The following is a 14,226-nucleotide window of genomic DNA, read 5'->3' as shown; positions in this document are numbered from 1 at the left end:
GCCAGATGGACCTCTCTGGGGAGCTCATTCCACAACCGGGGTGCCACAGCGGAGAAAGCCCTCCTCCTAGTAGCCACCTGCCTCACTTCCTTTGGCAGGGGCTCACAGAGAAGGGCCCCTGAAGATGATCTTAAGGTCCGGGTACCTGTAGATGATCTTAAGGTCCGTAGATCTTGTTCTATGCTATACATTAGGGAGGGGCTGTGGCTCGGTGGTAGAGCACCTGACTCCTCCACGTAGGGCTAGAAAAAACCCTGCCTGAAACCCTGGAGAGATCAGTGTTGACAATACTGGGCTAGATGGTCCCATGACCTGACTCAGTACAAAACAGCTTCCTATGTTCCTAATACTGTGGGACACTATGCAGAGCTGAAGTTGATTTAAGTAAAGCACGTGAAAGTAGGCTGTAGAAAAGTTCCCAGGCAGGATCTACACTACTGCTTTAAAGAGCTTTATAACAGGTTTGACAACTGTAGGGGCCCAGGACACACTGCATATACAGTTTTCAAAACGTTTTCAAAGTGCTTTAAAGCGCTTTAAAAGCAGTAGTGTAGATCCCCACCCCCAGTAAAACTTAGCAAAGTAGAAGAATGTGTTCAAATGGATGTCTGTCCATCTGTTGCAGCCATAGTCCAAGACCATGATAGAGAGGTGAGCAACTAGCAATCAACAGGGAAGGTAAACTGCCCCAGCAAGCACTGCAGAAAGCTTTTTAGTTATCCCTTTCTAGAGGTTTCATCTCCAACTCCTGCCATTCTTCACTGGAGAGTGACATCTGGGGTTTCTGTGTCAAACTTTCTTCTTCCCATAGCCACCAAAACAGAGCACCATATCTGATTTACAGAAAGTCATGAGTCAGGTACTTATTCAAAGTCTGTATCAACACCATTGTTCCAGACAGAAGTGTTATGGAAATAGGTTACATGAGAGCCCTACTCATTTGCATAGTATGATGCATAGTTCAATAGCATAATTCCCAATGTACTAAAAAGTACATCTCAGATCTTCTACCTGCACTTTCCATCGCAGCCCAACAACTTTGGTTGGGAGAGTGAAGCCCACCTGTATAGCAGGATCTGTGGATGATCAGGAGATATGTCTTCCCTCCAGATAATTGCCTTTCTGGTAGCTGTGGCTGACTTGGCCCTCTGTGGGCTCATCTCCAATGGCTTTATAGTTACAGTGAAGATTACTGAATGGGCTAAAAGCAAGAGACTCACGTCCAGTAATCAACTGCTTCTGAGTATTGGGATATCGAATTGCATCAGCACAATTTTAATGGTTGTGGATTTCCTCTGTGAATTCTTAACCGACACCAGGAACAGCATTTTAGTTGAAATAATCAATGGCATTGCAGCCTTTGCCGTATACTGCAGATTTTGGCTCACTGCATTGCTCTGTGTCTTTTATTGCATCAAGATAGTGAACAGCAACAATTCACTTTTCCTTTGGTGCAAGATGAGGATATCATGGCTAATGCCCCAGCTTCTCATGGGATGTCTAGTCATCTCCATGATTATTTCCATCTTTTCCATCCGGCAAACTTCTATGCAATCCAAGAGCAACACAACAGCCAACATTAGAAATGTGACACAAGCAAAGACAACAATATCCTTTTACACTTCTTACCAACTGCTGTTTTTAAGTATTTGTTCTGGCTGTCCCCTTCTCGTAGTTTTACTTTGCTCCATACTGGTTGTTGCCTCGCTCTGCCGACACGTCTGCCGGATGACAAGTAAAGAATCCAGTTTTAGGAACTTCCAAACAGAAGCTCATGTCAGGGCAGCTGGGACAATGCTCTCCCTCTTGATCCTTTACCTTTTACTTTATCTAACAGAGAACGTGGCTGTGCTTATATATACCTATAAAAATCGATTCGTTTATGTAGTTGCGTTGTTGGTGTACGCCCCTGCTCAGGCTACCATCTTGATATTGGTTAACCCTAAACTAAACCAGGAAGCTACCCGTATGCTTACAAGAACAAAGCCTTGACTTCTCAGGCCCAAACTAGATGAGGTATTTGTCATATATTTTACTGCTGTGTGCTTGATATTTCTTTTTCGATAACTGGCATGGGGTGGGGGGACTTGAACCGGATTGGAGCTGTGGTGCGCAGGGAGTGGAGCTTTCACCCTTTGCCCTTGCCATGGTCCTGATTGGAATCAGTCCCTCCTGTGTCTACTATTCACAAAGGGAAGAAAACTCTGCACATGATAGCTTTCCTACCACTGCTAATACCACACATAAGGGGGCTGGGGGTGATTCTGATTGAGACGTGGAAGGAACAAAGGGTGAAAACTCTTCCCCCATGCCATGTTCCCTGTCCAGCTCAGGATTCTATGCCAGCTATTTATTTATTTTTTAAAAAATCCAAAAATGACGGGGAAAACGACATGTCAGACGTCACATTTGAAATACAAGCTAAGAAGAAACAATTAGAAAATTTAAATATAGAGGAGGTTCAAAAGAATTTAATGTATATGAAAAGGGAATATTTTGAAAACAGCAATAAGAATTCTAGATTGCTTGCCAAGCTCACACAAAAAGAAAAAGGGAGGAATGGGATAGAAACATTGAAAGATAATCGAGGGAAATATTGTCATATAATGAAAGATAAAATAAAAAATTTTCAGGAATTTTATCAGGAATTATATAAGGGTAAAGAAACTCAACGAGAAAAGGTGGAGGAGTCCTTTTTTGTCATGTCTTTTAGATTGTAAGCCTGTGGGCAGGGACTGTCAAGAAATACTTTTGTAAGCCGCCATGAGAGCCTTTTTTGGCTGAATGGCGGCATAAAAATCCTTAAATAAATAAATAAATAAATAAGGTTTATAAAGAATGGAATAAAATTAGAATATAAGGAGTTAATGGAGGAAGTAATAACTCAAAGAGAAGTTGAAGAGGTTATTGATAATTTAAAAGTTGGTAAATCGCCGGGAGCAGATGGTTTGGGACCAGAATATTATAAGGTCTTCAAAGATTTTTTAGTTCCAAAATAAATGGAACTTTATAATAGGATATTATCAGGAGAGAAGATACCTGAATCATGGGAACATTCATTGATAATTCTGATCCCAAAACCAGATAAAGATTTGACTAATCCCGATTCCTACAGACCTATTTCATTAATAAATCAAGACGCTAAAATTTTTACATCTATTATGGCTAAACAGCTAAATAAATTTATATCAGAATATATAGGAGTAGATCAATGTGGGTTTGTGGCAGGAAGGCAGATGCATAATTTAGTGGGAAGAGTTTTAAATGTAATAAATGTAATAAAAAAAGCAAATATTAAGGCAGGAATTATGGCATTGGATATTTTTAAAGCTTTTGATTGTGTGAGCTGGCAGGCATTAAAGATTATTATAGATAAATTGGGATTTGGAAATAAATTTAAAAGCGTAATAGAACAGTTATATTCCCAAAATACAGCGGTAGTGGTGGTAAATGACGGACTCACTGAAAAGATTCGACTAGCCAGAGGAACAAGACAAGGATGTCCGCTCTCGCCGGTCCTGTTTGTAATGGTTATGGAAGTTTTGGCGAAGGCACTAAGGGAGGATGAAGAGTTAGAAGGAATTGGAGAGGTAAGGGAAATAAAGTTAAACATGTTTGCAGAAGATACTTTATTGACCATTAAGAAAATTAGAAAGAATTAAATATCAGTTGAGGGAATTTGAGGAAATTACAGGGTTAAGAATAAATTGGTCTAAATCAGAGATGATGTTGTTTAATTACACTAAGAAGGAAGAAAAGGATTGGGAACATAAGGGAATAGAAATGAAAGTTAAGGAGGAGATTAAATATTTGGGAATTAAAATTACAAAAAACTTAGAGAATCTTGAAAGGGAAAATTTAACGAGGTTAAAGAAGGAGGTATTAGAGAAATTGGAGAAATATAAAAGATTAAATTTATCTTGGTTTGGAAGAATAGCTTTAATAAAAATGAAGATATTAGCTAAAATTAATTTTGTGTTTAGGATGTTACCAATAAAAATATCAGAAACTGAGATAAAGAGTTGGCAAAATATTATTAATAAATATTGTAACGGAGAAAAGAGAGCAAGAGTGAATAAAAATAATTGGTATCTAAGCCAAAAAAAGGGTGGATTGGGTCTTCCAAATATAAAATTATACTACGTGGCAAATAGATTAAGACATATTGTAGAAGCAATTTTAGGAGTAGGAGATTTATATTGGATGGAAGAAAAAACTATAAATAATGTAGAGATGAATTTGGATAATGTTTTCTTTAAAGATGGAGGGAGAAAGTGGGTTGGAAGTATAGTTAATCCACTCCTGAGGACTCAATGGGAAATCTGGAGTAAATTTAAAGGGAAGTTGCTTCCGAGCAACTCTCCCTTAGCACCGATAATAATGTTAAAGAATTTCCCAGAGGATCTGAAGGGTAGATTATGTAAAATATTAAAAGAGAAAAGTAAAATGAAATTAAAGGATTGGCTAAGAGATATAAAAACAAGAGAGGATATGGAAAATTTGTTAAAAGAGAAAAAATTATCTTGGTTAGAATATGGGCAATTAGAACAATGGAATAAAAAGTGGATTAAAGAAAATGGAGTTTGTAGAAAGATGACGAAGTTTGAAGAGTTAATAGTAAGTAAGGAAAAAGGGAAAGGAGGTAGTATAGTTTTAAAAGGGTTAATGAGTGAAATATATAAATTATTGTTAGAGAAGGAGTTTAGAGAGAACCCAGAGAAAATGGTATGGGAATCAGATTTGAAGGTACAAATAGGGCGACAGAGCTGGGAGGGACTATGGAAACAAAGAGTGTTGAGAAGTTTATCAGTGAGAATAAAGGAGAACTATTTTAAAATTTTATGGAGGTGGTACCTAACCCCGATTAGATTGAATAAGATAAATGATCAGCATTCAGCAAATTGTTGGAGAGGTTGTGGGGAAAAAGGAACATATTTACATATGTGGTGGCAATGCAAATATGTACAAAGATTATGGAAGATGGTGTTTTCAGAAATTGAAGAAATAGTGGGAATGAAAATAGAACAAACACCAAAGATTGCATTGCTGTCACTATTTGAAGATATAAAGTGTGGAAAAGAAACTATAGAGCTGATATCGAGTTTGCTGGTTGCAGTGCGATTGATAGTAGCTAGGAACTGGAAGATTCAAGGGGAATATTCTATTGAAGAATGGTACAAAGAAGTATGGGATATAGCCATTAATGATAAACTGACATGTAATATTAAGTGGAGAAAAGGCGTAACTAAAATAAATGAGTTTGAAGGAATCTGGAAACAGTTCCTAATATTTGTGTTTATTAAGGGAAGTGGGAAACCGCCAGCAGAAGAAACGATTAGGTTTTGGACTCAGGAATGATCCCGAGGTGGGGGGTGCACTTTTATGTTAAGAATGATGATGTTGTAGTATGATAAGGTATAGGTAATAGTTATGCAACATATGTACTCAACATTTATTCAATATGTATGCAGCAGTTGTTTGATGTTTTTCTGTTTTTCTTTCTGTTATTATTATTATTATGGTAATGTTTTATGTATGTTATATAGTGTAGAAAATAAATAAAAATTATATTAAAAAAAAAAAATCCAAGAATGACGGGGAAAACGACATGTCAGACGTCACATCTAATTTGGTCTTCAATAGCTCGTTCACATGAAAGGGAGCGTTCTTCAAGTGGCATTGATTCACTGACTGACTATGTTTTCTTTAAGTGCAGCAGAACTATTCACAGCGCAGTGTAACCATCTCGAATTTCACTTAGAAATGCCAGCTTATGACACCAAAGGATGCAATCTCTGAATTGATGCACAGATAACAAAGAGTACTGGTGAAAAAATGTGGTTGTTGAAAGCTCGCAACTAAAGACTTTTAGGCCAGGATGTTATGATTTCTACAAATTGCTTCAAGAGACTGCAATTGACAAATCCAAAAACTAGATACAGACGGAATACTTGGATCGTCATAACAACTCTATGGATTACTATGGACTCTGTTAAATCATTTATTTAGCAAAAGCTATCCCAGCTTACTTTGACCTTGACTTTTCTCTGCTTTCTGCTATGGGCTAGCTAATCCTTTCTCTGTTACCCCTTAAAATGGGCCCTCTCCTCTGCTTTCACCTTGTTCTATCTGTCTAACATGGGACCAAATCATGCTGCAGCCTAAATTTCACCATAATGTATGTAATCCTCCTGCATATGATTCTTCATTATCAACAAAACTCTCATCCACATGTAATAAACATACTATGTTGTATACTTGGGGATGCAGCCTTGGTATTGCTCATTTAGCCTTTTTTGTTTTGCAGATAAGATACCTGTACCTTAAGTTGGGACAATACTGGGAAATTCCTGGAGCTGATCCTCTCTCTTTTGTAGTTGCTTAACTTTAGATTAATCTTATATTGCATTATTTTTCTAGTATTTCATTTTAGAATAAAATGTGCCATGTAGCCATACAAAAATAATCCCAAAGAGAATCAAATTTGTGTATAGTTGCTTAAAAGAGTGGCAAGTTATCAAATGCATAATAAAGGCTATTATATAAGCCTGAAAGGTTTCTTTCCTTTGACTGAAATAGGAGACAGTGGCTCAAATCAGCCAAATCAGCCAACACATATCTCAACGGTGGTTTTAGAACTACATGGTGGAGTTTTTACATCAGTGTGGAGAAATGTGTTGACTGGTGGGAAAACTCCACACAATGAGGTTTTTGTTTGTTTGTTTGGAAAACACTCCATGCAGAATAACCACACTGTGCAGAGAATTACTGCAAAACCATTGTGTTGCGTGTTGTGTGGCAGGCTCTGTTGAGTTGTCTTTTCCCACTGGCTACAGAGCTCCCTGGCAAGAGCAGCGAAAGGAGCGAGTGCCACTCTAGGAGAGCCACCGTGATTGTTTTTTTGCAGCAATGGCTGATGGGATACCATTGGGACAACCAGAGGAGGAGAGAGGGCAGAGGAAATGTCAATCAAATGTCATGATGGATTTTACTCAACTCCACAGTAGCCCACAGTCATATAACGGTGGAGTTAGAACTGGTTGTGTGGGGAGTACCACCTAAAAACTCAACCGTTGAGTGGAATTTTCACACTGCGTTGTTGACTAACGTGTTGTCTACTGAGCTAGTGATTTACCAGCACCATCTGCTGGATAGTCTGTTGCTTTCTCCAATAAGAAATCTCATTTAACTGTCAATCAAATAAGCAAACGAGGGCAAGGATGGTATAATCAAAATATGGAGAACTCTTCTCTCAATATCCATGCTCAGCCTCCATGGTTAAGAAGTGGTCTTGGCCAAATATAAGGAAGAGCGCTGAGAACAAACCAGAGCAGTCACACATAGGCAATGAGAAAAGCAAACGTCTCCCTCCCCTAAAATGTATCCCCCAAAAGTGTCTGCTTTCAGATCCAGTTTTGCTTTCCCAGGGAGTTGCAGAATCCTTTGCCATACATTTTGAGATATGAAGGCTTAGCTTCCGGGCGTGCTACTGTGTTCAAACAAGAATGTCAGGATCACCTTCTACACATTTGGGTCAGCAGACAAGGCTGAGAACTCACTGCCCAGGGATACCCCTGGCTCGCAGCACATGATAATATTTCACAGCTTGGTATGGAGAAACTCGCCGGTCCCTGGCACCTACACACAGCAGCAATGGGCTTGCACCTGTAGGAGAGGGAGTATCTATTGCGTGAGTAGCACAAAGGATAGGCTGCTTGCCAAGTAGCCAAATTCATTCATATTTTTCACTAAAAAATAATAATGCTGTGCCAAGAGAAGTCAAATTCTGTAATTATATAAACCATGCCAATTAAGCTACTATTACATAGTTGTTTTTTAGCTTCTGTTCTACATAGAATGAATCAAGGGCACACCTATTGCTATTAAGGACAGCGCAGTTAAATGCATTCAAAACAAAATCCCATTCAGCTCTTCCTCTGGCTGCTGAGATTTCAGGAAACATTTCCCACATATATTCATGTCTGTTCATAGCCATAAGGGCTAGAAACACACTATTTTTTAAAGATGAATATGGATGTTGTCAAGTTGATGAATTGTACATCCCAGTCCTAGATCCTGCATTAATGCAAGTTGGATTTATTAGAGTTGCAAGTGCTGCAGCCAATGCTCACTTGCACCAGCTGGCTCGTACCTTTGCAGCATGAGTTATGGGGGAGCTGAGCAGCACGGCAGCCAGATCTTCTTCAGTGGGAAACCGCTCAAAGCAGTATGACAGACCGAGAGCTGAGTATCGCCAAAGGGCATAGTGCTGCCTATTAGCCATATGTCAAAATTCCTGAACTGTAGCAAGGAGCCAAACAATACAATCAATGGGATTTAAAGAGCCATGTTTTGTCCTCTGTTGTAGGTTTTTGCAAGTGGCTGGGTGCTGGTGCGACTTATTTTAATAGTTCTATTGTAATGGTGATAATCACTGAATAGTTCCAAGATACCTGTCCTCAAGAGAGCAACTCCTGCTGAACCTGAGTGCATCTAATGTCTTTTGCATCATCTTTAAGATGCTGATTACCTTTGTACTTCTTAGTGCTTTTGAGAAGCAGGTTTTGTGTGTCTGGGACTCATTTGCTATTTTGTGCCGATGCTGGTTCAGCATCGGCACAAAAGGTGATGTTCCCTACCTTGTTCTCTTACTTCTTGGATTGGGCTGTCCCCTTACAGTAGTTTTACTTTTCTCTGTCCTGATTGTTGCCTCACTCTGTAGACATGTTGGCCAGATGAATCTTAGCAGATGCCCATCTTAGCAGTACTTAAATGAAATCTCATCTCAAGGTGGATGGGTCAGTAGTAGGCTTCTTGTCCCTTTCTCTTGCCTTTGCTACAACATGCACCTTGCTGATGTTTGACATTACTTCCAAAACATCCACGGTTGGATAGCTGTCGCTTTGTTAAACGCACTGGTTCAGGCTGCTATCCTGGTGCTGCTGGTGCTGAACCCTAAGCTCAGGCAGACAGCCTGAAGGATTATTTTCTTCAATTGAAATTTCACTGAATATGTGTAAGAGTTTGTCAGCATAGCATAGAGAAAGAAGTTTTTGGGGACACAGAATGGGTTTAAATGGATGTACAAGTGATGGGGTAATGCTTTAATATTAAGGGGTCAAATACTGCAGGAGTACAAACACTGTATCAAAGGTTAGATGCTTTGGTTTAATTAAGGTTCGATGAAATATGATTTGATATTGCTCAAAGATATTAGTCATAAGAACATGTGACTTGTACCAACTGTATGTATTCCGGAACTAGGTGAAAGGTTTGGGGTTATTAAAAGGTAGAATTGTGGTTTAGCCCATAAGAACAGAGAAATAAACTAGACAATTGACCACATGAAAAGCAGAAGTAATGTCCAGTGCTGAGGTAAACAAATAGGTCAGAAGAGATGGAACGTTCTGGGAAGAGGATTATCTAAACTGCCCAAATAGACTTCGGTATTTTAGAATAAATTAACATGTAGTAGGAGGGAGGTCTTTGTCTTTGAGATCGGTATTTAAGTCTAAATACAGAGGGGAAAAGATGTCTTTCCTTTCCCTCAGGCATGACATCCGGGATGTTGCTCTGAGCATAGCATTTAGGCCTCAGTGACTCTTTGGTTTTGTTTGGGAGAGATGAGGTCCCTCGGCGGAGAAGAGTTCCTTGCAGAGCCAGTATGAGTGATGACAGATACTCTTCTCTCTTCTTTCAAACCATCAAGACCTAAGCCGAGTTTTCAGCACTGGCATGAGCCTAGTTGCTAGGCCTAAGACCATGGTCTTCTTGAGAAGGGAGAAGAGTATAACACCGGTGTTGTCATTGGGGGTGTGATTGTCTGTGTTTGTCTTAGCAAAGATCTTGTTCTCCAGAAATCTGCCAGACTTGTGAGTATATTCTTTTAATTTGCTTTGCTGAAAGCAGTTTTGTGTGTCTGTTTAACTTTCCTAAATTGTCTTAATAAATGTTTTAAAGCTATAACAAGTTTCATCGAGTTTGTGAGTCTGCGTGAAGTCAATCAGTCTGGTACTTATTTCTAGAGGTTTCATCTATTATTGTGGGGAACCATTTTGAGAGGTATTGATGCAAGGTACTGCAGGAACCTATGCTTCCAAAGCAGCCTATGTTCAGTACTTCTTAAAAGAAAAGGTTATCAGTAAATCCCCTACAAGCTGCTCGGCTTCTCCCAGAACCAAGATCTTGTCCTTCCTCCAGCTCATCCACTTGAACATGGACCTAAACCCATTTCTGTTTTCTGAAGATACAGAATTGCACATCAATACAATGAATGCCTTAGTAATGCCACAATAGACTTCACAATTCCATAGAGTCAGGCAGTTTCTGCACCATCAGTGGCTGAGAAATAAGAGAAGAGTTGAAGCAGCACAAAACAGTTCATGACTAAACTGTTTTGTATAAGGCAATTGCTTTTAACACATGGACAAAGGAACAGCATTCTTTTGTAGAAAGAGGAACTGAACATTTAGTCCCTCGTTGCGAACACGCTGCTTCTCCCCCACACAGGAGGAGACCGGTTTTTAAAATATTTGTTTTTCTGGGTTTTCTTGCAGAGCAAGGAAGACCAGAAGGGGCGGAAGGTGCAAGTGAGGCAGACGACATCATGTGAGCTACCTCTAGGAATCCATGAATGCCCAGTAACGAGTGTGCAAAAAAACTCTCGTCGGATGGAGCTTTATATGTCCAGACATTTTTTGCTCTGTCCTGTTCTATTTTAAGCTTTATCTGTAGCAAAGCCTTTCCTGATATACCATAGGATTGCCATTTCTCTGTCACTGGTAAGCCCAGCCTGACATTCTTCTCACACTAAACAATAATGGTTGCAGCAACAAATGGCCACAGTAGCACCACAAATTGCAGTTAGCAAGTAGCCCTGACATGAAAGTATTTGAGGGAGTCTAAGGCAAGATCTATACCAAGCAGGATCTAACCCTTTGAAAGCGGTTTGAAAACAGTAAAAGGAATGTGTCATAGGCCCTAACAGTTGTCAGTGCACTTCAATACCATTATGAAGCACTAGTGTCGATCCTGCCTATATGGAGTGAGGGTGTGGGTGGGTGTGCCAAGCCTCAGCATTTTAGGACAAACAAAAATGTAAAAGGAAGTTAGAATAAACTGCTACTTTCACACTGTCTTATTTGTCATACGCTGGGCCTTGCCTACCAAACCACCAGTTGCCCATAGACATACCATCCCCTCACCTCAGCATTACTCTTTGCCTGACCTTTCTGTACTGAAGAATAGGAGATTATTCATTAGGTGCTAATATAGAAAAGACAGCTTAGAATATATTCCAAATTGTCTCAAAATCAGTGATTGTTTTTGCTTTTTAATAAAAGAATCAAGTAATTGGTAATTGAAAATCTACTCTATGCACTAAATGGCAGTGTAATTTTTAGTGTAGCAGTTTTTTGTCCTAGAATGTTTCAAAAATGAAGAAACTAGGATCATTATGCAGTAAGCTATAATAATTACATTATTAGCACTCGTAAGGCATACTTATAGTGAATATGATATGATCATTATAATAGAAGGGATGGAGAATAAGAATGAAAATTCTAGGCATAAAATCATGGTTTCTGAAAATGTTGCCATCAGATCTTTTATTCATAAACACTGCTGTTTTGTTCACTAACATAGACATTTGTGTACTGGAAAATTCAGTACTGTTATTTGTAGATCAAGGATCTTCTATAGCTCTCAAAGAACAGACTCAAATGAGAAAGATCTGGTATTATTTTTCTGCAACAGACCCATACAATTAAAAACTCTGCCAATCTTTGACTGCAATCCTATACCACAGAATCCGTATTAATTCACTCAATTAGATCTATTATTTCCTTGCTTTCATTTAGTGTCTGAGGAAGACAGTGCAGAGTGTCATGCCTGGGAATGATCAAATAAGCACCAAAAACTTGCTTGTAGGCTGGGGGGAGTGGGGGTGGCGGGGAGGAACTCCTGCCAGAATATGAAGGCAAGATCTTTCCAGTGATCCTGATGCAGAAGGATATGTATCTGCACAGAGAGTTCGCTTCTCAACTATTTAGACATCTGCTTGTTCAACTGGCTGCTGACTTTCGGAACCTGCTTTTGTAGGAAGATAGTGTATGATCCACTGTGCACAGTTCTTAAATGCATCTGCTGCAGCCTCCACTCCACTTATGGTGTGACTTTCTTCCAGATACCACAACAGACATAAATTACAGATACATATCCCAGCTAGGGTTTCTTTCCTTCAGTGAGTGACTTCACCAACAGCTCCCCTGAAGCTATATATACCTATTGTTCCTTTATGCTACCAACAACCCAAAGATAATATTAAGTTTCTGAAGCTCATATTCTATTCCCAGAGTGCGTATATTTCTATAACCTGCCTGCCTACCCACTCACATTACAAGCAGAACAGGATGTAAGTCATAGTTTCTTAGGACTCTCTCTTTCATTTATATTCATATGCCATGAGGTCTTATTGTGACTTGTGTTCATTGCAAGATGGGATTTAGGTACATCATAACATGGTGACTGAACTTGTTGCAGATTTATTTGTGACATAGCAACCTAGAATCAATAGGAAGTTTCGTCCTCTACCACCAGATAGCCCAGCAACCTGAGCAGTGGCATATCACTTCTACATCCACTTGTTAGCAAAATAATTTCCAAAAGATGTGCTCAGAATGCACAGTAGGGTAATGGAGATGGGTTATCTAAAAGAAACCTACATGGAACATAGTAGGACTAACGTCTCTCTGTGTGTAAGAGATTGGATTGTAAGTGTCTGTTGACTAAAAGCTACAATTCAAAAATCAAGATCTTTGGTACGGCAACTGCAACGTTGAGCACAGTCAAATCTTTATTCAGAAGAGATATAATCAATCAGGTCCTTTGGCTTAACTAAACAGAAGAAATCAAACTGCTTGACACAGTCCATTACAGATGAAGCGTTTCTCATGCTATTTGCCCTGCCTCATTCACGGAATTTCATGTGGGATTCAGAGTGCTGTCTTCCAGTCATTGCCCTTTGTGTCTTCCCGCTGCTTCTCCAGTCTTTTTCCTTACTTCAGAAGAAATGTTCAAGAGAAAAAGACAGATAGTTGCACAATGCCTACTAATTGTTAGCACTAGGAGCCCTCCATCTGGAAGTACTCAATATTCAAATCTTGTTCTATGCTATACATTAGGGAGGGGCTGTGGCTCAGTGGTAGAGCACCTGACTCCTCCACGTAGGGCTAGAAAAACCCCTGCCTGAAACCCTGGAGAGATCAGTGTTGACAATACTGGGCTAGATGGACCCATGACCTGACTCAGTACAAAACAGCTTCCTAAGTTCCTAATACTGTGGGACACTATGCAGAGCTGAAGTTGATTTAAGTAAAGCACGTGAAATGCACAGTTCAAGTAGGCTGTAGAAATGTTCCCAGGCAGGATCTACACTGCTTTAAAGAGCTTTATAACAGGTTTGACAACTGTTGGGGCCCAGGACACACTGCACATACAGTTTTCAAAAGGTTTTCAAAGTGCTTTAAAGCGCTTTAAAAGCAGTAGTGTAGATCCCCACCCCCAGTAAAATTTAGCAAAGTAGAAGAATGTGTTCAAATGGATCTCTGAGCTAACTCCACTATCACGGTTGTCCCATGCTGGGTTTGGATGCTGTTTAGTACAATTGTGCATCACTTTTTATAGAAGAAATGACCCTCTCTCTCTCTCTGCATACAGAGGTGTGTGTGTGTAAATGGATGTGTGTCTCTCTGTTGGAGCCATAGTCCAAGACCATGATAGAGAGGTGAGCAACTAGCAATCAACAGGGAAGGTAAACTGCCCCAGCAAGCACTGCAGAAAGCTTTTAGTTATCCCTTTCTAGAGGTTTCATCTCCAACTCCTGCCATTCTTCACTGGGGAGTGACATCTGGGGTTTCTGTGTCAAACTTTCTTCTTCCCATAGCCACCAAAACAGAGCACCATCCCTGATTTACAGAAAGTCATGAGTCAGGTAGTTATACAAACTCTGTATCAGCACCATTGTTCCGGACAGAAGTGTTATGGAAATAGGTTACATGAGAGCCCTACTCATTTGCATAGCATGATGCATAGTTCATTAGCATAATTTCCAATGTACTAAAAAATACATCTCAGATCTTCTACTTGCACTTTCCATCTCAGCCCAACAACTTTGGTTGGGAGAGTGGAGTCCACCTGTATAGCAGGATCAGCAGATGATCTGGAGAT

The 14,226-nt window shown here is 39.6% G+C and overlaps 1 protein-coding gene across 1 annotated transcript; it reads left to right on the top strand.

Moving 5' to 3' along the window:
* The first annotated feature begins 1,086 nt into the window (after positions 1–1,086).
* On the top strand, positions 1,087–1,992 carry LOC134395417 (taste receptor type 2 member 8-like). The gene has a single exon (XM_063121578.1). The coding sequence runs from the start codon at positions 1,096–1,098 to the stop codon at positions 1,990–1,992; it is 897 nt and encodes a 298-aa protein (XP_062977648.1). The 5' UTR covers positions 1,087–1,095.
* Positions 1,993–14,226: the final 12,234 nt, after the last annotated feature.

Source organism: Elgaria multicarinata, chromosome 3, assembly GCF_023053635.1.
Source record: "Elgaria multicarinata webbii isolate HBS135686 ecotype San Diego chromosome 3, rElgMul1.1.pri, whole genome shotgun sequence".
NCBI classification, from domain to species: Eukaryota; Metazoa; Chordata; class Lepidosauria; order Squamata; family Anguidae; genus Elgaria; species Elgaria multicarinata.
The sequence above is the reverse complement of the archived record's forward strand: the minus strand, read 5'-3'. Positions and strand labels throughout refer to the sequence as shown.

Bases quoted from the DNA above. Each gene is read 5' to 3' on its own strand.
- LOC134395417 (XM_063121578.1), top strand. From the start codon at position 1,096: ATGTCTTCCCTCCAGATAATTGCCTTTCTGGTAGCTGTGGCTGACTTG.